At 36.2% G+C, this 24,304-nt stretch overlaps 1 protein-coding gene and 1 long non-coding RNA gene across 2 annotated transcripts; one reads left to right on the top strand and one right to left on the bottom strand.

Annotated features, from left to right (window-relative positions):
• Positions 1–4,030: 4,030 nt before the first annotated feature.
• LOC308701595 (interferon regulatory factor 6-like) lies at positions 4,031–8,705 on the bottom strand (the record flags this gene model as incomplete). The annotated part of the gene is made up of 5 exons (XM_081383950.1): positions 4,031–4,440; positions 5,289–5,483; positions 6,907–6,990; positions 8,021–8,216; positions 8,388–8,705. The coding sequence occupies 5 exons, from the start codon at positions 8,703–8,705 to the stop codon at positions 4,031–4,033; spliced, it is 1,203 nt and encodes a 400-aa protein (XP_081240076.1).
• A 6,645-nt stretch (positions 8,706–15,350) lies between these two features.
• On the top strand, positions 15,351–21,881 carry LOC308701559. Its single transcript, XR_014031473.1, has 4 exons — positions 15,351–15,416; positions 15,512–15,555; positions 18,180–18,244; positions 21,722–21,881. It is a non-coding gene; the product is annotated as an uncharacterized lncRNA (long non-coding RNA).
• The last annotated feature ends 2,423 nt before the right edge of the window (positions 21,882–24,304 follow it).

Genomic DNA, 24,304 nt, shown 5'->3' with positions numbered 1-24,304 from the left:
CGAGAAATATTAACTCTAGAGCAGTGGTTCCCTTCCTTTTTCCTATGTACATATTTAACAATCCGTGACCCCCCCCCACCCCCCCCCCACCCATATATATATATATATATATATATATATATATATATATATATATATATATATATATATTAGGATATTAGGGGTGTAATGGTTCACAAAATTCACGGTTCGGTTCGATATGATACACGTGTCACAGTTCGGTTCGGTACGTTTTTGAAACAGCAAAAGGAAAAAAATGCCAGAGAAATTTCATTGTTTTCATTTTTTTTTATTCATTTTTTTTATTATTAAAACTAACATCATAAAGTTTTTTTTTGTTTTTTTATTTATTTTTTTTTACTTTGAGCAATTCTAGAGCTATAATTCACTCTTCTTATGAGCATATAAAACAAAACAGCTCCTTGGAAAAAATTAAATGTAATAGCCTATTGTAGTAGTTATAAACAAAGGTTTATTTTATTTCAGATTAACATTTGAGGGCAGCAATTGTATTCATAATGTAAAAATAAAACCGATGTAATGTTACTTGAAGGCATTATAGCCTATTCCTGTCAAACTTCCATGGTTGCAGTTAGTGTTACTACAGTAAATCCATGGTGAATGTTGCTGATGACACTGGATAGTTCAATCATGGCACAATGTTTCTTCCAGGTTTCCACGTCAGCGCTGTTTGATCCGTTAATAACGGAGAAATGTGAATGTTTCTCACTAGATCTCGCAGCGATGTTATTACTTCAGTGGCGATTTGAAATGCTTTATTTACTGGATCTCTTATTAGCAGCGTGTAGTAACAGCGTCGCATGATCACGATCGGCTCGCGCTACACTGGTCCAAACTGATAAACGGTCCTTCAACCACACAATAACGAGCCGTTTCGTTCCGCTTGCATTACGTTTGCCATTTGATGTTGGGCAATGTTGTGGTCGCGCCAGCGTCTCTTACATTATGAGCGCGCTTGCCACGCTCAACGCTCCTATACATTTGAAAGAACGAAATTGCACTTGAAATTCTCCTCAAAGCATATCCGCTCCCGCGCCCCCCCGTGAACTCTGGCGCCCCCCTAAGGGGGGCGCGGACCCCAGGTTGGGAACCAATGCTCTAGAGAGGAGCAGTTTGTTAAAGGGACACTAAGTAGGATTTTCTCCCATCTAGTGGTGAAATTGTATTTTGCAATCAAATGAATAGTGCTCTCTAGCGCCTCGCATTTTCAAATGTGTGTTGCATCTACGGTAGCCATTATGTACCAAAAAGCTATGACAGGATGTCCTCTAATAGCACTTCATCGAGTTTCCCTTCGGGTGAACTGGTTTGTTATTTCAAACAAACTACAACTTGACACAACGAACAAACGAATGTTACAGTTTTGAACAAACAAAACTTACAACCTTGTTTATAGGGCCTTCTCTACTTTACTCAATAGCTGCTATTCATCAAAGAGCCTGTTTAACTTTTAACTATGTTCTACTGTCTATATCAGTGTTTCCCAACCTAAAAAAAATGTGTGGCACCCTACACTAGTGTTGTCACGATACTACTTTGATACTATACCTTGAAATGTGCTGGGGGGGGGGGGGTATTTAATTTTTGATGTGCACAAATAAATGACAGGTACCATAAGATTTTCTTCTTCCTGTTCCATTTTTTTTTCTTCGTTCATGCATGTTACGAATGAATGAATGAATGAATGAATGAATGAAACATTTATGTATGACTTGAGTAATAAATAAATAAATAAATAATAAATGTATCATTTTTCAATACCACAGGGAAGAACTTATAGGCCTACTGTCATATAGATATTTTTATCTATTATTTTCTTATTTTTTTTGTCCATCCATTTAAAATCTAGGAAATCATTACTTTCTTCTGAAGAGATCACTTTAAATAATGACATATTCAATTAAGGCTTTTTATTCATATATAAACATTGCTCAATTACCATTGCAAATCTCACCTAAATGTTTGCTCACTCAGTGTATGGGATAATTATTGGGATAATAATTGGGATAATGTGATAATTATTGGGATAATTTTGTTATAATTGCACAAGATAGCTTGTTTTTACTATATTTTAGGTAGCCTAATAATTTCACAGTAAATCTCCAAATTAATGTAGAAACATCATAAAGACAGTATATTTCAAATAATTGTTTAATGGCATATTTTTATGAATGAAGTGTTATTTGATTCTGATGTCACTGCTGCACTGTCACATGTGGATCCCACACGCGTCCCATTTTCTCACAACTCTTAACGTTCATTTAAGACTTTATTTAACTAATTTAAGACTGCTCTGATGAGGATACTCAAAGCGAAAGAGAAGTCGAGTCTGGCGCGCGTCGTGTCAGCATCACAGACAGCGCATTCTCTTTTGTATTTTCTCGCTTGCATGGTTAGAAGCATTTGCATGAAGAAGAACGTGATTATATAATGTAACGCTAGCCAAAGGATGACAGGAAAAAAATGCTGCTTTAACTGCGTTAAATATTTTTAACGTGTTAAACTGAAAAACATTAATCGCACGCATTGCGTTGACAGCAGCACGGACATAACCGATGTGTTTATGTGAATACGCGGCAAGACGGACGTTGTGACAATGTTTTCGTGTGTATTTGACTGTAAGCGCATCAATGAAAAATAGGCAGCTTTATGTGGACGCACTGGGAATAAGGCACGGGAATAAAATCACACGCAAACGCAACCTCCGCAATTCAACGCCGAAAACTTATGATTTGCATTTTTATTATAAGTTTGTGCGCATTATTTGTTGTTATTAGAGACTTCCGACGATCCGAGATATTGTTTTTTAAAAATTGATAAAAATTGTTTTTTTTACACAGCACCCCTGCTCTCGCCAGAAGCACCCCGGGGTGCCGTGTCACCCCGCTGGGAAACGCTGGTCTATATAGGCTAATAAAAAAAATAAAAATAAAAAAAAGCCTGTAATTAAGACCTTAACATTGACTTACCTGTCGAGAAGAAAGCAGGCAACTTCAGCGTCTCTTTTGAAAGCTTTATCCTGTATATCCCGACATTATAATAACCCTTGTTTTTGTAATCTCCGGTCACGTTTCATTTTACGGTCTTATTGTGGACTTTTTCGACGAAGAGGACTCGTTATCCTGTGACTTAACCGTGCAGTGCAGCCTTTTAAACTTGCCGGGGCAGTGACAAAAGCGCCTCTCACTGCTCTGCTCCGTTTCTGCTGGTTTCAGTCACGTGACGCGGGCTCTGAACGAAAACGCGTTGTGGAAACGCGTTGGCCTAGTACTTTTTGTCCCTCTGCTATTATAGTTTTTCAAGATGGCGGAACTACATGGAAGCCTCCGTGGACCTACCCATCCCATGTATATAAAGATAATAAATTCTTCGTTTACGAGGATAAGTCAGATCATTGGCAGAGGTATTTGTACACCATTGAGGACATATTTATGAATAAAAATATTGATTTTAGATAATAAAATACCTAAAAAGTTACACATTGTCCCTTTAAATATATGCACCATATTACATATTCATTATAATTTTTAATGTTCTTCAATATTTACTGCATGTTTGAATAAATTTGGAAAGTTTTTTATGACAGCCACCATATAAATAATTTATATAATTTCATATAACTTTATTATTATAAAAATAAATAAAAGTGTAACTTAAGTGTTTGTATACAAATCAGTTCATTTTTACCTTCAATATTATAGTAGGCTAATGAAGGCTAGGCTAACTGACTCCCATAGTTTGCTGCACTAGTGAAGAGATTTGTTCTCCTTGAGAAAATTTGCCATGTATTGTCCCTGATATCCAAAATAATCAATATTGAATCGAAATCGAATCGAATTGTGAAATTTGTGTCAATACCCAGCCCTACTAAACTGTAATATGGACTCGTGCACTTTCTGTAAAGCTGCTTTGAAATGATGTGTATTGGAAAGCGCTATACAAATAAACGTGAATTGAATTTGCTAAATTTGCCTCAGACGGCCAAATCGTGGCCAAAACTGCAGCGTCTTCAGGAGTGCGTCTCACCGCTGAGGAAGGACTCCAGGCAGAAGAGCTTGACCTTGTGCTGCCGCTCGTTGAGGTTGGGAGCGTTAGGATTGGGCGCGCAGGGGCCGGACCAGTACACTTTACACTGGCACAGGCGGATGGCGTAGATGTCGTGCCCCTGGACCTCCAGGATGAGGCCGCGGTCCATCACGTCCAGCAGCCGGCTGGTGAACACCCTCTGCTTGTCGTTGGTGATGTGTTCGGTGGGGGGGAAGCGCACCTGCTCCAGGCTCACCGGCCCGAACAGCTCCTCCTGGTTCACGATCGGCCCCAGGTCCCCGTAGAAGAGCCGGCAGCCCTGAGGGTTGCTCACGATCACCGGCGGACACACTTCCTTACCGCGGTAATAAAACTGCACCTCCAGATCCGTCACTGTGAAACACACACAGAGTGCATTATGGGTGTGATTTTAGGGTCAGGGTTATTGTCGTTGACTACAGCTAAAACACTTCTGTTGATAGAAATAAAGCTGAAACGGGTTACGTGTGAGTTACAAAGTGTGTGTGTGGGTGTAACGTGTGTGTGGGTGTAACGCGTTTGTGTAATATGTGTGTGTGTGTGTAACGTGTTTGTGTAATGTGCGTTTGTGTGTGTGTGTGTGTGTGTGTGTGTTTGTGTGTGTGTGTGTGTGTGTTTGTTTGTGTGTAACGTGTGTTACGTGTTAGTGTAACGTGAGAGTGTAACGTGTGAGAGTATAACGTGTGAGAGTATAACGAGTGCGTGTGACGTGCGTGTGTGCGTTAGGTGTGTGCGTTACAACGTGTGTGATTTTGTATGAGAGTGTAACACGTATGTGGGTGTAACATCTGTGTATGTGTGTGAGAGAGTGTAACATGTTTGTGTAATGTGTGTGTGTGTGAGAGAGAGAGAGAGAGAGAGAGAGAGAGAGAGAGAGAGAGAGAGAGTGTAACGGTGTTAGTGTAACGTGTGTGTGGGAATGTGAGAGCGCAACGTGTGTGAGAGTGCAACGTGTGTGTGAGTGTGTGAACGTGTAACGTGTTAGTGTAACATCTGTGTGGGTAACTTCTGAGTGTGTGTGCGCGAGCGTGCGTTACAACGTGTGTGTGTGTGTGTGTGTGTGTGTAGTTACTGGGCAGAGAGCTGACCCAGGTCTCCGGGGTGGTGAACATGCCGTCGAAGGCAGAGGGCGTCTGGAGTGAGTGAGTGAGTGTGTGTGTGTGTGTGTGTGTGTGTGTGTGTGTGTGTGTGTGTGTACTTACTGGGCAGAGAGCTGATCCAGGTCTCCGGGGTGGCGAACATGCCGTCGAAGGCCGAGGGCGCCGGGATCTCCGGCTGCATCTCCACGTCCAGCGGCTCCTTCTTCGGCCACACCTCGGCGGGGGGAGGGGGGGGAGGGCAGCTGGCCGGCGCCATCGGGGACACGGATCCGGGAGGAGTCCAGACCGGACTCACGCCTGCGCACGGACACATCACAGTCAAACACAACACAACATACACCGCATTAAATACAGCAACAGTTAAAGGTGCAGTCTGTAAGAATGACAACTAGTGGTGGAAATAGGTACTGCAGTCCAATTCAACATATCGGAGATCGACGTTTCTCCCGCCTCCTCAGACTTGACACTCACATGGGTTGCTAGTTTTAGCACAAGCAACAGGAACGAGCGCAATGTACAGTGAAAATTGGCAACATGCAGTATCACAGACCAAAACAATAACAAACATTCCAGCCTGGAAACACACATTTCAGAGTAATATAACTGGCAGAAGAAGTGTTTTTTAAGAGAAACGAGTATGTGAACTTCCTATCGTTTCCTATTGTTTTAGTATGGTTTCCTCAATATATGCAGACATACGGTAGAGTGAAAAAGTTACATACAGCACCTTTAAAGGGGTCATCGGATGCCCATTTTCCACAAGTTGGTATGATTCTTTAGGGTGCTCATGTAAAGTTTGTAACATACTTTGGTTAAAATTCCTCAATGGTTGTGTAAAACAACACCCTTTTACCTCCTCAAAAACAGCTCTGTTCACAGCGACCCGTTTCGGTGCATGTCTCTTTAAATGATAATGAGGTGCATGTCTTTTTAAATGATAATGAGGTGCATGTCTCTTTAAATGATAATGAGGTGCATGTCTCTTTAAATGATAATGAGGTGCATGTCTCTTTAAATGATAATGAGGTGCATGTCTCTTTAAATGATAATGAGGTGCATGTCTCTTTAAATGATAATGAGGTGCATGTCTCTTTAAATGATAATGAGGTGCATGTCTCTTTAAATGATAATGAGGTGCATGTCTCTTTAAATGATAATGAGGTGCATGTCTCTTTAAATGATAATGAGGTGCATGTCTCTTTAAATGATAATGAGGTGCATGTCTCTTTAAATGATAATGAGGTGCATGTCTCTTTAAATGATAATGAGGTGCATGTCTTTTTAAATGATAATGAGGTGCATGTCTCTTTAAATGATAATGAGGTGCATGTCTCTTTAAATGATAATGAGCAGCTGCTTTACACTAAAGTGATGCCTTGGGGGACACTGTACAAATGTCTGAGGGCGGAAATATGCTAATACGGGAAATATGCTAATACGGGAAAGTCCGTCAGTGGTCGTGGGCGGAGCATGGGCAATATGACATCATATTGCTCAGAAAATCCAAACGGCTTGATTATTGAGAGTGTTTAGGCTTTTTGAGGATAAAAAAAGGGGAAAAGGAGTGAATTCTCATTGTATGGTGGTTGCGTCCACACACTGCAAAGACACATTTACATGCAAACACCATATAAAAGTGCATTTTGCATCCGATGACCCCTTTAAACCATATGCTGTGCAAAGAGTTTAAGACCGGTTTATCCCGGTTTTCTCCCAGTACCGTGAGGTGGATATGGTGGAGGAGGCTCAGGAGTGTCGGGAACGTCGTCTTCATCGCCGTCTGTCTCATACGTGGTCACTGAACCTGAGACACACAGAGTTCACTTGCACACTGCATACTTACTTTTATAAATAGAGAGTGTAATGCTGCATCATAGTCACATGACCTCATCATGTGCATGTTTAATTCAGAAATCAATGTGCAAATCTCATGTGATAAATAAAAATCATTCATAATATTTCTTTTATATTAATTAATATTTAATTAAATTAATTAAATGAAATATTTAAATGTATTAAATCAGGAATAAAGTCATAACATTTATAAAAATCAAGAATAAAGTCATAATATTAATACAAATAAGAATGTAGTCATTTAATGTTTTTTAAAGAATCAAGAATAGTAATTTAAAAACAAACAAGAATAAAGTAATATAATTTTTTTTTTTTAAATCAGGAATAAAGTCATTTCATATTTTTTAAAGAATCAAGAATAAAGTCATAATATTTCAAAAGAATCAAGAATAAAGTCATAATATTTCAAAAGAATCAAGAATAAAGAAATAATATTTTAAAGAAATCGAGAATAAAGTTATGTTTTTTATTTTAGAGAGTAACGTTTCGTTAAGTATTTCACACTTTTTAGGGCATATTTTTCTAACCATTAAAAATTTTGTGCATTTCAACCTTTAAGACAAATACTTCTAATTAACCAATTCAGATAATTACATAATAATAGAAATGTTTAATCTGAATAATTAAATAACCTGTTACTTGTTTTACTTAATTCAAACCAACAACAGCTCATATTATACAAAATATCATATACCTGAGAATTAATAGAATATTAAATATGTTAAATGTTACAAAATGATTCATTAGTGTTACATTTTATTGCTGGTAGGATAATAGGGTGATTTCAAAGTGTTCCTAAGAATTAATATTCATATTTATGCAATTTTCCTCCACAAAAGAGGAAATGTGTCAATATTCATAATTTACAATGCCAGGTTTATTAGGGAAATAGATTAGGATTTATGAAATATGAAATTGCATGAATATGTATACCTGAAAAGTGTGTGTTTGTTGACTCAGTGTGTGTGTGTGTGTGTTACCTGGGTTACTGATGGTCTGTGGAATATCACACACGTCGTAGATCTTCAGCGGGTTCATGGGAACCTCTTTGGTCCCGTCGTAGATGAGGTTGAACTCGCAGCTCTTGTTCAGAGCACATCTCAGCTGAGCTTTCCATTTAGCCGGATCCGGCTCGTCCACGCCTTCCTGATACTTCCCGGTCTCCACGGCCCAGGCCTGGCAAACACACACACATCAGTCCCGGAAAACACATAGCTTGTGAAGCCAGGTTCAGTGTTAGGTATTTATCCCCCTCCAACTCCCTTTGTGCGTCATAGAACGGGCGCAGAAATTGCACCAGGAAAGCCAGCACATCAGGGGACACATCGTGTAGTCGCTGGCTCTCACCTCGGCTCTGAAGTATCTCCTGTAACTCTGCGTAGACTGACTCAATTGACTCCAGGGTGAGAAATACGGTGCTGAATCTGCCATCTGTGTTTTTGACAACCGGCTTGTCAGACCTGACTGCTTTATATATCGGACTAAAGCCTCGGTGGCCTGCAGGGTCTCTGCTACTTCTGGGACCGTTTCTGAAAGCTCATCTGGGTTCAAGGCATGCCGGAGGACAGTGTTGTACAGGTGGACTTGACAGTCCAGGCGCCGGTATGGGCGAAGAGCGGCACCATAATTAGCGCCCTGATCGGTTACCCAGACAACAGAATTCATCACGAGGCATCAAATCCACGGACTGAGACTAATTGCTGCTGCAACTCTTTTCGGATATTGTCTGCTGTTTTGGCCTCGTTTGGGAAGCTTGTTGTGGTGAGTACCCTACTCTTCATGTCATATTGTGGTGTGACAGTGACATGTGATTGACATGTAGCTTATTTTACAGTGATCATTCGTCCACATGTCAGTTGTCATGCCCACATTTATCAACGACATGACCCCCTTGATTTCTTCAGCCACGTCCCCTCTCTCAGCAGTCGCCAGTTCTTTGCACTTTCGGGAGATTGTGGTGGGGACACGGAGTAAACTTGTTGTTGACAGATGTCCATGGGCTGCGCCTACATTTATTAGCTCTTGCGCTAACTGGATGAAACCATTCCCTGCTACCGTTTCAAATGACCGAATGTCCATACAACAGAAATTCACGCATTTATCTGTGATTTCACCCTAGAAGGAGTTGGTTTGGCAAGGAAATCACTCACACTCATCTGTTTGCTGCTGCTGGTTGGTCCGCTACCGATACATCCACCACGCTCAAAATGTCTTTGTAAAAGAGATGATCCCGTCTTCTTACTATCGTAGCTTAGCACAGCCTCGCAAATTGTACATTGTGCATAACCAGTTGGCTCATCATTTAAGGTTGTCACGATTTGAAAAACAGCCCAGAAGTTTGCCTTTCCTCTGGTGTTTTTTACCGTTTTAAGTTGGCCATCTGTGATTTTTCTCGTAATATTCTCCATTATTTGCACATGAGGTGAATCGTAGGTCGCGCTGACGGGAAACCTTCTGTGTGCGTGCGTGTGTGAGACTGTCATGTCAGTCATATGTCAGTGTAATTATGAGATTATGAAAGTTATGAGGTTATGAAATGTCCTTCTATGTTTGTTTTTCTATCGTCGACGTCAACTTCTCATATTTGTTTTAAATTAAAGTCTAAAAATCACAAAAAATGCCCGAGGCCCGGCCCGCATGTGAACTATGACGTGAAAGTTGGCCCGAAGGTATGCTTTCAAATGTAATGTTTATATTTACGTTTCCAAACATTTGTTTTAAAAAATAATTACATCCATTATGTTATGGGTCAAATTTATCCGCACTGTTTAAACACACTTGACAGTCAAATAATCAATATGATTAAAAAGGAGTTTATTGATTTAAAAACGACCACAACTGCCCGAGTGAACAGAACTGCGTCCATAGCAACGCTCTGTTTTTCATTTTCACTGATGTAATGACGTGCACTTGCTAGCCTGTTCCATTTACATGTTCTCCAAATGCTAAAGAGGAGCCTCGCCTAGCCTCTGAAGGAAGTGACTTGGAAGGACCAGTCCTGCCAAGGAAGTATCCTTGACATTGAGAAACGGCGTCAGTCCTTGGTTGAAATTCCGAGGATCCTCGACATTGGAACAGTCCTTCGACGGATGTAGCGATCGCAGCGGCAACGCGCACTTTGATCACTTGATTTCAAAAACAACACATTTCAGCGCTAGATCGTCTCTTACAAACGAACTAAATGAATGCTCTGCTAGTTAACTGGAGATGTTTTGTTTATTTGTATTGGTACATTCGTGCCGTGAGATGTTTCAAAAGTGGTGGGGAAAATATCGACCTTAGCAAAAAGTGGTGGGGACATGTCCCACCCGCCCCACCCGCAAATTACGCCTATGAGTGTAAGTAAGGAATAATTATACTTATACTTATACATAATTATACTCCGCTTCGCGTCGTGACCGCATTCCCAGCTAGCAGGGAACGTTCTCAGAACTTTCGCTAACATTCCCTACAAGTTTGGTTAATGTTCTAAAGAAAACATTTGAATGTAATGTTTACCGAACATTTTAAGGATGTTTTCTCATTTTAAAAAATGTTCCTATAACGTTATATGAAAACTAAGATATAACATTTTAACTGCAACATTCAAAAGATGTTTTGGGAATGTTTCTGAAATAACAAGTTGTACTATGATCTCAAAATATCATTGTCCCTATGTTTCATTATAACAAAAGAAGAACGTTCTCTCTGTCACGTTAGGAAAACGTTTTGAGGATATCATTGAGAGATGAGATGTTTATTGTTCTTTATAAAACGTTCTTTTAATGTGACAAGTTAACAAAATTATAACATTTTATTTGCAACATTTTGAGAATATTTTGGGAATGTTGCTAAAGTTAAAGTTTGTACAATGATCTCAAAATAACGTTGTCTTAATGTTTTGTCATAACAAAAGAAGAACGTTCTCTCTGTCACGTTAGGAAAATGTTTTGAGGATATCATTGAGAGATGAGATGTTTATTGTTCTTTATAAAACGTTCTTCTAATGTGACGAGTTAACACAATTAGAACATTTTACCTGCAACATTTTGAGCATATTTTGGGAATGTTGTTAAAGTTAAAGTTTGTACAATGATCTTAAAATAACATTGTCCCAATGTTTCATAAAAACAAAAGAGGAACATTCTCTCTGTCACGTTAGGAAAATGTTTTGAGGATATCATTGAGAGATGAGAGGTTGAATGTTCTTTATAAAACGTTATTTTAATGTGACGAGTTAACAAAATTATAACATTTTATTTGCAACATTTTGAGAATATTTTGGGAATGTTGTTAAAGTTAAAGTTTGTACAATGATCTCAATATAACATTGTCCCAATGTTTCATAAAAACAAAAGAGGAACATTCTCTCTGTCACATTAGGAAAATGTTTTGAGGATATCATTGAGAGATGAGAGGTTGAATGTTCTTTATAAAACGTTCTTCTAATGTGACGAGTTAACACAATTAGAACATTTTACTTGCAACATTTTGAGCATATTTTGGGAATGTTGCTAAAGTTAAAGTTTGTACAATGATCTCAAAATAACGTTGTCTTAATGTTTTGTCATAACAAAAGAAGAACATTCTCTCTGTCACATTTGTAGAATATTTTGAGGATATCATTGAGAGATGAGATGTTGAATGTTCTTTATAAAACGTTCTTCTAATGTGACGAGTTAACACAATTAGAACATTTTACTTGCAACATTTTGAGCATATTTTGGGAATGTTGTTAAAGTTAAAGTTTGGACAATGATCTTAAAATAACATTGTCCCAATGTTTCATGATAACAAAAGAAGAACATTCTACTTGCAACATTTTGAGGATATTTTGGGAATGTTATTAAAGTTAAAGTTTGTACAATGATCTCAATATAACGTTGTCTTAATGTTTTGTCATAACAAAAGAAGAACGTTCTCTCTGTCACGTTAGGAAAATGTTTTGAGGATATCATTGAGAGATGAGATGTTTATTGTTCTTTATAAAACGTTCTTCTAATGTGACGAGTTAACAAAATTATAACATTTTATTTGCAACATTTTGAGCATATTTTGGGAATGTTGTTAAAGTTAAAGTTTGGACAATGATCTTAAAATAACATTGTCCCAATGTTTCATGATAACAAAAGAAGAACATTCTACTTGCAACATTTTGAGCATATTTTGGGAATGTTGTTAAAGTTAAAGTTTGTACAATGATCTCAAAATAACGTTGTCTTAATGTTTTGTCATAACAAAAGAAGAACGTTCTCTCTGTCACGTTAGGAAAATGTTTTGAGGATATCATTGAGAGATGAGATGTTTATTGTTCTTTATAAAACGTTCTTCTAATGTGACGAGTTAACACAATTAGAACATTTTACTTGCAACATTTTGAGCATATTTTGGGAATGTTGTTTAAGTTAAAGTTTGTACAATGATCTCAAAATAACGTTGTCTTAATGTTTTGTCATAACAAAAGAAGAACGTTCTCTCTGTCACATTTGTAGAATGTTTTGAGGATATCATTGAGAGATGAGATGTTTATTGTTCTTTATAAAATGTTCTTCTAATGTGACGAGTTAACACAATTAGAACATTTTACTTGCAACATTTTGAGCATATTTTGGGAATGTTGCTAAAGTTAAAGTTTGTACAATGATCTCAATATAACATTGTCTTAATGTTTTGTCATAACAAAAGAAGAACGTTCTCTCTGTCACGTTAGGAAAATGTTTTGAGGATATCATTGAGAGATGAGATGTTGAATGTTCTTTATAAAACGTTCTTCTAATTTGATGAGTTAACACAATTAGAACATTTTACTTGCAACATTTTGAGCATATTTTGGGAATGTTGTTAAAGTTAAAGTTTGTACAATGATCTCAATATAACATTGTCCCAATGTTTTGTCATAACAAAAGAAGAACATTCTCTCTGTCACATTAGGAAAATGTTTTGAGGATATCATTGAGAGATGAGATGTTGAATGTTCTTTATAAAACGTTCTTGTAATGTTATGTGTTAACACAATTAGAACATTTTAATTGCAACATTTTAAGGATGTTTTGAGGATGTTGTTGAGATAACAGATTATATAATGTTCTCAGTAAAACATTGGCACAATGTTCCATAATAACAGAGGAGGAACATTATCAAATCAACGTTCGTAAAATGTTTTGAGTATATCACTGAGACCTGAGATGATGAGTGTTTTTAAAAAAAAATCTTGTAATGTGACGTGTTAACAAAACTAGAACATTTTAAATGTAACATTTAGCAATCAAACTACACAATTATTGTTAAATTGAGCTTGCTGGTCAGACAGCAGGCCAACAGGGTTCACGATGGAACATATGGTGCATTTAAGTCCTCCTGGGAAGTTTGTATTCATGAGGTTTTACAATTTTGTTTAATGTTTTAAATTAATGAAGCCACTGTAAACTTTATCATCACATATTATACTGTTACATATTAATTCTATCATATTTTGTGCAGGCATTAGCTTACTTCATTGTCACTGCTAAATACCTAAGTATAGTGGTATCCCACAATGTTTCCCACTGACACACCCCTAACTCTTCAAGATCGGGGTTAAAGAAAATCCTGAGCTTCCTACTCATATTCTCATCATTGTGGTGGCGTTCAACTTGTAAATACGATCTTTATGACATGACTTGAATGCACCGATAGCTCTAGCTTAATTAGGGACAATCCATACAAACACTCTTTGCTAAAATACATTACAGACTGTCACAGTAAGAAGCTATTCGTCCTGTATCAACGCTAAAGGCCTAACCACTGCAGTCAACACCTTGGAGTATCCATGCTGTTAAATAAAAGTCTGTAGACAAGGGTTAGGGTTAGGGTTAACCTTAACCCTTAATTTCTAACCCAGACCCGGTTTCACAGATTTTAGATTAAGCCAGGATTAGGCCTTAGTGCATTTAATTAGCTTTTAAAAATGTGCCTTAGAAAAAAGAAAAAGAAACATTACTGGTGTGCATCTTGAGACAAAACAATGGCACTGACATATTTTAAGATAATGTCAGTGCAAGTTGCTTTCAGGTAAAACAGCTCAAACGTGCATTTTAGTCCGGGTCCACAGGCTTAAACCTTGCCTGTGAAACCCGGGGTATATGTTGCAACTTGTATAGAATTATGCCAATGTTACCAAAGTGTTGTGTTGGACAGAGGATTTACCCTAAACCAACAGGTTGTGTAACTGTGCCACACAGGGTGAAAAGCAAGTTGACATTATTAGGCATAAGAGTGTTTCTAAAGGATAGGTCAATATTTTGTTAAAGTGCAAAAGGATAATTATGGGTCACATGAATGTAACTCTAATGTTACCATGATACCAATCCATTAGTTTTTCATGTAGGTAGGTATACAGAATTGTATATGAATAGCCTACATATGCAATGTTTGCTCTGTTTAATATATAATATGTTTGCTCTTTTAAACTGCTGTTTGGCAGAGCAGTGGTAAATATATGTTGTTATACATGGTATATATTATTTGTGTAATTTATTATTATTATTTATATGTTATTGTAAGTTTTTTTTTTTTTTTTATCATGCACTGCAATGAAGACACCATTTAACCAATTGATTAAATATAACAGCCAGCTTACAAATACAACTAAATAAATAGCCGTGCACATTTTTTTCATATTCTTTCTTTTAAAACATGTAATCTTTTCCTGTAATTGCAATGTTACCACATTATTGGCTGTCTCTTCGAGTTGTTTTGAGCATGATTGGCTATTCAGACTGTCATCCAGGAATCTGGCCAATAGCAGCTATGCGCGCCTTTTACTGGTCAAGTTTGAAGTTTGAATATTCGTCTGTTAGAGTGAGAGTGTGTGTGTGCGCTGCTGCTGCTGCTCGGTATCTTCAGTACTAGCCTCCTTCGGTTCTGTGGCTTTTACATTGTTTAAAACATGGATTATTTTGCATCGTACTGTTACATTTTTATTTTGAGCGAGTTGCGGGATGTAAATGGACAACGAATTTTAACAACGTACGTGTAACGGACATATTGCAATCTGCGGAAGGTAAATAACTTTATTTTATATAAAAATACATTCTGCTACATCAAAATATAGTGTGCTAAATTGAGATGCTAATTTTAAATGCGACTAGAGCAATATCGATAGTATGTCAATGTTTCAGGCTGCATGTGTAACGTTAGGCTAAATATTGTCAGCTAAGTTAGTTTTTGATAAAAATAAATAAAAATAAACCTCAGCATAGTCTGAGCTTTACAATGAGTGAACTGAGAACATTGTGTCTTTATACAGAGAGGAACTCGAACCACACTATGAAAATTAGGCTTTTGAATGACCGCGGGATATCGGCCTAACGTTACCGTCAAAATGATGAGTCATCATCATAATATGTTTTTGAGCTGGTGAGTAAAAATTTGCAAGCTTTTTATGTCTCTTTTAGTAAGTAAATACAAATAGCTAATAATATTGCTGTATGTGTGTGTTTCCCATTATCCAGGAATTTTGGGAATAAATTATCCAGCCACATGATCTTCAGTTGCGGTGAGTATTGTCATAGTAAAATACACGTGAAATAGAGGCAGAACATGTAAACTCTGCTCAAAGGCACACTGGTCCAAACCCTCCAGTCAAAATTGTACCTGTCTTCTTGATATGAGTTTTTATGGGCCTAGCTGACCCAAACATAAATGTCCTTTCAAAATGAAATTATTTTCAAACCTGTATGACTTCTGTGAAACACAAGAATGTTGGGAATAAAACAACATTGGAACCCATTTTATGGAAAAAAACAAAACAGCGAAGTCATTTCTCAAGATATCTTAATTAAGGTTGTACAAAATAAATTCATACAGTTTTAAAACAACATGGAGTACTGGTAAATAACGAGAGAACTTTTTTGGATGAGCTGTTCTTTTTAGGACATGTTCCCAGGGTCCTTTGCTAAATTAACCATGTTTTTTATTATAGTAAAGTGTAGAAACAATGTTTTTATGGTGGATTGATTACAATAATTTATTGCCATTTAGTTAGTGTAGCAAAACCATGGTTAATGTATAAGGGTTCTCCAGATTTATATAGCCTAACACTTAAGCATACCTGCAAACTTGTCGCTTTTCGGCGACAATCGCCGTTTTCTTGGTCAATTGGGTCATTTACGTGAATCGCGTAGAACCGGAGAGTTTTTGTTTGGGGGGGTATTTTGAAATTTCAAAATATATTTGAAATTTCGTTATTTCAAATGCAGGCACGTTGCGCGTGGTGGGCGCGCTCATAATCCGCCGGCGCGACCACAACATTGTCCAACATCAAATGGCAAACGTAATGCAAGCGGAACGAAACTGCTCGTGGTTGACGGACCGTTTATCAGTTTGGACCAAAGCAGCGCGAGCCGATCTTGATCAAGCGACACTGTTACTACACAGCGCTGATAAGAGATCCAGTAAAGAAAGCGTTTGAATTCGCCACAGAAGTAATAACATCGCTGCGACTCCCAGCTGCGAGATCTAGTGAGAAACATTCAGATTTCTCCGTTATTAACGGATCAAACAGCACTGACGTGGAAACCAGGAATAAACATTGTGGCATGAATGAACTATCCAGCGTCCACAGATCAGCAACATTCACCATGGATTTACCGTAGTAACACTCACTGCAACCATGTAAGTTTGGCAGGAATAGTAGGCTACAATGCCTTCAAGTAACATTACGTCGGTTTTATTTTGACAATGTTATGAATACAATTGCCTCAAATGTTAATCATTCTGAACTAAAATAAACCTTTGTTTATAACTACTACAATATTTTTTCCAAGGAGCTGTTTTGTTTTATATGCTCCTAAGAAGAGTCAATTATAGCTCCAGAATTGCTCAAAGTAAAAAAAAGTCATACTTTATGATGTTAGTTTTAATAAAAAAAAAAGATTAAAAAAAAATTAAATCCAGGAAATTTCTCTGGTATTTCTTTCTTTTTGCTGTATCAAAAATGTACCAAACCGAACCGTGACACAAGTGTATAATATCGAACCGTGAATTTTGTGAACAGTTACACCCCTACTGTTTACACAACAGCTGATGCGAGAGTAAGTGTAACATAAAGCAATTTGGCAAACGTGTTAATCTCTTGTTGCATGGGATTAAACATGAAATTTCTGTTTAAAAAAGCACTCAGAAATGTCATTTGCATTTGTATGTGCCCCACCCCCGCGCGACACTGTCACCTTTTTTACTCTGAGGAGTTTGCAGGTCTGCTTAAGAAAACATAAAAAATGGTCCTATGTCACCCAGATCAATAGTCTGTTAACACACATTAACATTGTCCCAATGTTTCATGATAACAAAAGAAGAACATTCTACTTGCAACATTTTGAGCATATTTTGGGAATGTTGCTAAAGTTAAAGTTGTACAATGATCTCAATATAACATTGTCCCAATGTTTCATGATAACAAAAGAAGAACATTCTCTCTGTCATGTTAGGGAAATGTTTTGAGGATATCATTGAGAGATGAGATGTTGAATGTTCTTCATAAAACGTTCTTCTAATGTGACAAGTTAACACAATTAGAACATTTTACTTGCAACATTTTGAAAAAAATAAAATAAAATAAACCGCAGCATAGGAGCTTTACAATGAGGGAACTGAGAACATTGTGTCTTTATACATAACATAAATGTCCTTTCAAAATGAAATTATTTTCAAACCTGTATGACTTACTTCTCTGAAACACAAGAATGTTGGGAATTAAACAACATTGGAACCCATTTTATGAAAAAAAAAAAAAAAACAGTGAAGTCATTTCTCAAGATATCTTAATTAAGGTTATACAAAATAAATTCATACAGTTTTGGAACAACATAGAGTACCGGTAAATAACGATAGAGAGTCTATTTTTTGGATGAGCTGTTCTTTTTAGGACATGTTCCCAGGGTCCTTTGCTAAATTAACCATGGTTTTTATTATAGTAAAGTGTAGAAACAATATTTTTATGGTGGATTGATTACAATAATTTATTACCATTTAGTTAGTGTAGCAAAACCATGGTTAATGTATAAGGGTTCTCCAGATTTATATAGCCTAACATTTAAGGAAAACATAAAAAATGGTCCTATGTCACCCAGATCAATAGTCTGTTAACACACATTAACACACTTTTTACATTTTCTTAAGATCAAGCATTGGACCAATGTTTACGGAGCAGAACAGGCACCAACAGAGAAACAAGTCCATCACTAGTAAGTATCCACTGCATTTTATAAAACCGTAGTCAATTTTAAACGCACAATGCACTCCAAAATAAAAATGATCTCTTTTTTTCTCCCTCGTGCCAGATTTATATCTGTCCCAGATTTATATCTGACTTTCTTTCCACAGAGATTTTTAGAAAAATTATCATTAAAGAGAATCATATAAAGAGAAATGTGGGAGGAGCTTGAATTTATTGCCTAGCCCTGTTTGTTTGAACCGCGAGAGCCGTCAAAGCTTATGCTACTCCTATGTCATGCACCGACAAGAGCCTTTTATAGTCAACACGTCGGACGCAAGCAACTTGCAGTTTTGCCCCCACCAACAACGCATAGTATTGCATACAACGGTGCGTCGCGTATCAAAAACTGGGAGGACACATTTTTCTACTCATAGACGCATATGGCGGCTGAAGCGTAGCGATGCGTAGCCTTACAGGCGCATATGCGTCGATGCGTTGACTAACTCTTTGGGCGTAATTTGACTTGCATATGGCTGTCTGCTGGAAGCTAGTTATTTAAGTCGATAAAATTATAAATATGGTAGGGCTGGGGGAATTAACACGTTAATCTTCGCGATTAATTTGAGATGCTTAACGAGTTTACAAAAAAAATGCAATTAACGCAGCACTTTTTTTGCCTCATTTTAATGACTTCCTGTTGCGGAAAAGGCTGCAAAATATGCCGTCCCGCCCCCCCCGTGTTTGGCGATCAGGTTTTATTCTCGCGCAGCTTTCATGACCGGGTCTTTTCCGCTCCGCGCTCTCCATTCCGTGTGTGTGTGTCGGCGCACTGACACACACACACAACACTGAGCAAACATTGAGCTCTTTGCTCAATGTTCTGCTCCGTGTTTGCGCTGCGCGTTCTGCTCTGTCGTTAACGGCCCAAACGCTCCAATCATGTACCGATCATGCACTGGAAAAGCAAAGTCAAATAACGTGAAATTTCTCAGTAGTAGACTTCTGTGAAATAGCCCTACTGAGCTGGTATAGTCATGCTGACAACAATGGTAAAATTACCTGCTCTGATCACATGCTCTTGTAATAATAGCTTTGTAGGACTATGTTTTATTTTGATAATTAGAAAAAAAAATTATAATAATAAATTGTTAAATTTATTATGTTGATTGATTATTGAAAATAATAATATATTGATATATTGATGTTTAATATTATTTTAATACAGGGCTATTTTCTGTTCCTTTTTTTCCTTTTTGTTGTTTAATTAGGTTATTCTAAGTTTAAATATTGATGATTACAAGCTTGGGGGAAATGCAATTAATTGCATTTAATTACAGCAAATTGTGTAAATAATCAGTTACTTTTTTTTATCGATTCCCAGCCCTAAAATATAAAATATGGATATGTTTCTTACACAAACGCATCACTTTGCTTCACCTTTCGCCTTTATTAACCTGCCAGAGCCGTGTGGAGTACTTTTATCATGGATGGATGCATTATGGACTTGTCAAAAAAATCCCACAGGGAGCTACAGAATAAGAAATCTTTGAAGTCCACTTTTTTACTATCTGTTTCTATCAGTAAAATTACAGTTTTTTTTATTCTCTCAGAATTGTGAGGCAAGAACACACAATTGCAAGAAAATATCAGAATTGTGAGCTGTCTTTTTTACTCCCCTCAGAATTCACCCTTCGAGGGAGTTTGATTGACAGGTATTTTTTACATTTTTATTTTACCAAAAATATTTTTTTCTAAAAAAATTACACAAATTAAACGTTGAGACTTTGTTTCAACTTTCATATCAAAAGTAACCTGCTCTGTCTTGTCTCTGCGTTTAAACGTTTCAGCGTTTTTTCTGTGATCCGCAATGTATTTATTTTTCATTGCGTGACAACATGATGTGTGGCGTGAGAGCGCCATGGCTTGTTGGACATAGCAACAGTAACTAAAGGGGGCGGGTCTTTGCAAATTGCATTAACCATGGCTGCCTGTTAATTATCACTGGACTACTTTGCTCTCGCATCTCCCAAAAGTAAATTTTTTTTTGTTTTCTTGATTCCATTTGAATGGTTTAATTAAATTGCTATAACCAATTATTTAAAATGTAATGATTTAAGCAAAACGTTCTTCAAAGGTTAAACCAAACTTTTATTTGACGGATTGCCGTGTAGACCTTTGAGTTTCTCTGTGTTTTATGATATGATGATAGTTTTTCTCAAATGAAGCTAAAATGCTGCTGAAGTGACTCTCAGAGCAGCTGTATTGATGAAGTGCATTAATGTTCTCATATAGAAATGACAGCAAAAAAAAATAAGCCAGAATTGCTTTTTTTTTTCTCAGGTTTTACTAATTTATCCTGTGATTCTGACTTTCAAACGGCCAATTGCGAGTTTATATCTCGCACTTCTGAGAAAAAAAAGTTTGAATTGTGATTCGCAATTACCTTTTTTAAAAATTGTATTCCATGGCGGAAACAAGCTTTCATATGCACAGACAGTAGCTCACATTTAACATGCAGATTGTGCGCACACAGAAACCTACTGGAGCACAAAAAGTTAGTGTCAACACTGTCCTGTGATTTCTCAATAAGAAACAGAAGTTATAGCATATTTTTCTTTCTGCTTTTGAAGTAACTAAAACTTTCAGCTTAGCTAATAGCAAAGAGACGATTCACAGGTATGATTAAATCACACTAGAAATTGTTCTATCTCAAATGCAGTACTACTTTATCTGTATCTGATTTAAAACAAGCAGAAATCTGTAAGAAATGTAACAATCCATAGACAATATAACTGATGAAAATGAGCTGTTACATCAGAGCAAAAGCATCGTGGGCAGTGCTGTGACATGCTGCAGCTGTGCTCAAGGCTACCTGAGTTCGAGGTTCACACTTCTCAAGCCAAGTTTGTAGTTTGTTAAAATAATTTAGCCTCTAGTTGTGTTATTAAAGGGATACTCCACTTTTTTTGGAAATAGGCTCATTTTACAACTCCCCCAGAGTTAAACAGTTGAGTTTTACCGTTTTCTAATCCATTCAGCCGAGTTTCTGATATTTGGAAGAATGTCAGTAACCAGACAGTTTCTGGTCTCATTGACTTCCATAGTAGGAAAAAATATATACTATGGAAGTCAATGAGACCAGAAACTGTCTGGTTACTGACATTCTTCCAAATATCAGAAACTCGGCTGAATGGATTAGAAAACGGTAAAACTCAACTGTTTAACTCTGGGGGAGTTATAAAATGAGCCTATTTCCAAAAAAAGTGGAGTATCCCTTTAACATGTATATAATGGATTAAGTATATGTTTTAAATTACAGAAACAAAATAGATACTCATAAGGTATCATATTTATACTTTTAAATAAACTAATCTAATTAATTTCTGATTAATAATTAGGCTGGCTAATTTTGAAAGTTTTCAAAGTCAATATTGCTTGTGATCTTAATGTGTAATATGTATTTGTATTATTTTTGTTTACACTGTTGCATGATCTTCTTTTATAGGCTATGAGGAAAAACTCTACCATGCACACAGAGAATGGAGCTCAATTCTGCTAACTGGGATAGCAGCTGAAAAAGAAGAAGAGAAGAACAGTAGAACACCTATTAATGCAGATGACTTTATTCTTTTTCTACAAGAACCAAGACAACCAAAGACTGATGATGAGCGCTCTGAGCAAACAGCAGTCAAGACGTGTGATTGCACATTGGACTTTACTGAGTTCTTCATTTAATGTTGGGCATCTACTGTACGCAGAACTTCTAATAATTTATGTGAATGCCATTCATAAACCTGTTAGATTTTTGTTTTATTTTAGAGATTAATAAAATTGTATGTTTTAACAATGTTATAGCTAAGCATTTTTTATGTTTAAGAGAACATTTTGGGAACAAAAATAAAACTTCCCACTAAAAAATTTATAAGAATGTTAAGTAGTATTTTTAAGAGTATTTTTAGAGAATGTTATCCTAACTTTTAGAAGAACGTTCTAAGAATAAAAATAAAACTTCCTGCTAAAAACTTTATAAGAATAAAGGGATAATGTTCTAAAAATGTTATGATTAAACATTTATAGAAGGTCATCATCACAAAACATTTTTAGAGAACATGTTCTTAGAGAATGTTATCCTACCTTTTAGGAGAAATAATGTTCTAACAATATTATTATTAAACATTTTTATAATGTTGTAAAAAAAAATGTTATCTGAACTTTTAAAAGAACATTCTGGGAACAAAAATAAAAACACCCCCTGAAAACTTTCTAAGAACGTTAGAGAATAATGTTGTAAGAATGGTACACCTAAACATTTTAATAATGTTTTTAAATAATGTTATCCGAACATTTAAAAGAACATTCTGGGAACAAAAATAAAACTATCCGCTTACAACATTATAAGAACGTTAGAGAATAATGTTATTAGAATGTTATTACTAAACATTTTAATAATGTTTTTAGAAAATGTTCTCTAAACATTTAAAAAAACATTCTGGGAACAAAAATAAAACTACCCGCTGAAAACGTTCTATGAACATTAGAGAATAATGTTATAAGAACGTTATTACTAAACATTTTAATAATGTTTTTAAAAAAATGTTATCCGAACATTTATAAGAACATTCTGGGAACAAAAATAAAACTACACGCTAAAAACATTATAAGAACGTCAGAGAATAATGTTATAAAAATGTTACTACTAAACATTTTAATAATGTTTTTAGAAAATGTTCTCTGAACATTTAAAAAAACATTCTGGGAACACAAATAAAACTACCCGCTGAAAACGTTCTGAGAAAATTAGAGAATAATGTTAAAAGAATGTTACTACTAAACATTTTAATAATGTTTTTAAAGAATGTTCTCCAAACTTTTAAAAGAACATTCTGGGAACAAAACTAAAACTAGCCGCTGAAAACTTTCTAAGAACGTTAGATAATAATGTTAAAAGAATGTTACTACTAAACATTTTAATAATGTTTTTAAAGAATGTTCTCCAAACTTTTAAAAGAACATTCTGGGAACAAAACTAAAACTAGCCGCTGAAAACTTTCTAAGAACGTTAGAGAATAATGTTAAAAGAATGTTACTACTAAACATTTTAATAATGTTTTTAAAGAATGTTCTCCAAACTTTTAAAAGAACATTCTGGGAACAAAACTAAAACTAGCCGCTGAAAACTTTCTAAGAACGTTAGATAATAATGTTAAAAGAATGTTACTACTAAACATTTTAATAATGTTTTTAAAGAATGTTCTCCAAACTTTTAAAAGAACATTCTGGGAACAAAACTAAAACTAGCCGCTGAAAACTTTCTAAGAACGTTAGAGAATAATGTTAAAAGAATGTTACTACTAAACATTTTAATAATGTTTTTAAAGAATGTTCTCCAAACTTTTAAAAGAACATTCTGAGAACAAAACTAAAACTAGCCGCTGAAAACATTTATAGAACAATACATGCTAATGTTCTTAGAACATTTTTAGAACAAAAAATTTCTAGCTGGGTTACCACCTCGGGTGTGCATTATTTTTCTAATAATTCAACGGCCTGTCGTCAATTATTCCGCTTATACTACAGTTACCACACCTCGAAACATTGTTCAGATTATGTATTTCAAGACGTTTGTAAAGTTGTTGTCATTAAAACGCTCTTGTATGTAGGACTAATTTCTTACGCATCTAATCCCATGCCTCCGTTGCTAATTCCAAAACGTCATTTTAGAGTTAGTAACGGAGGTTTGAGCCACTGATAGCAGACTAATGCTGGGACACACGACTAGCTGACACATTCTCTGACTGTTTTCATCGCAGCAGATTTTAAACACCGACATTGAACACAGACTGAACGCGCGTTTGGACATGATCAGTCATAAGTATCAAATTACATTCATAGGCTTTATGCTATTAATGCAGTTATTAGAAAGAGATGTTGCAATAATGAGACCGAAATCATGCGCGTCAATATTGTTATTTATTTATTAATTCAATTCGTTTTAATTAATTCGTTCATTCTTTTTTTTTCTATTATTGACAGATGACAGTAGCCTAGCCAAATAAATGAAACACAACGCCCTTTTAACAAGTGGTCC

Source organism: Scardinius erythrophthalmus, assembly GCF_964197995.2.
Source record: "Scardinius erythrophthalmus genome assembly, chromosome: 14".
In the NCBI taxonomy this organism is placed as follows: domain Eukaryota; kingdom Metazoa; phylum Chordata; class Actinopteri; order Cypriniformes; family Leuciscidae; genus Scardinius; species Scardinius erythrophthalmus.
Note: the sequence above shows the minus strand (reverse complement) of the source record. Positions and strands in the feature narration are given on the sequence as shown.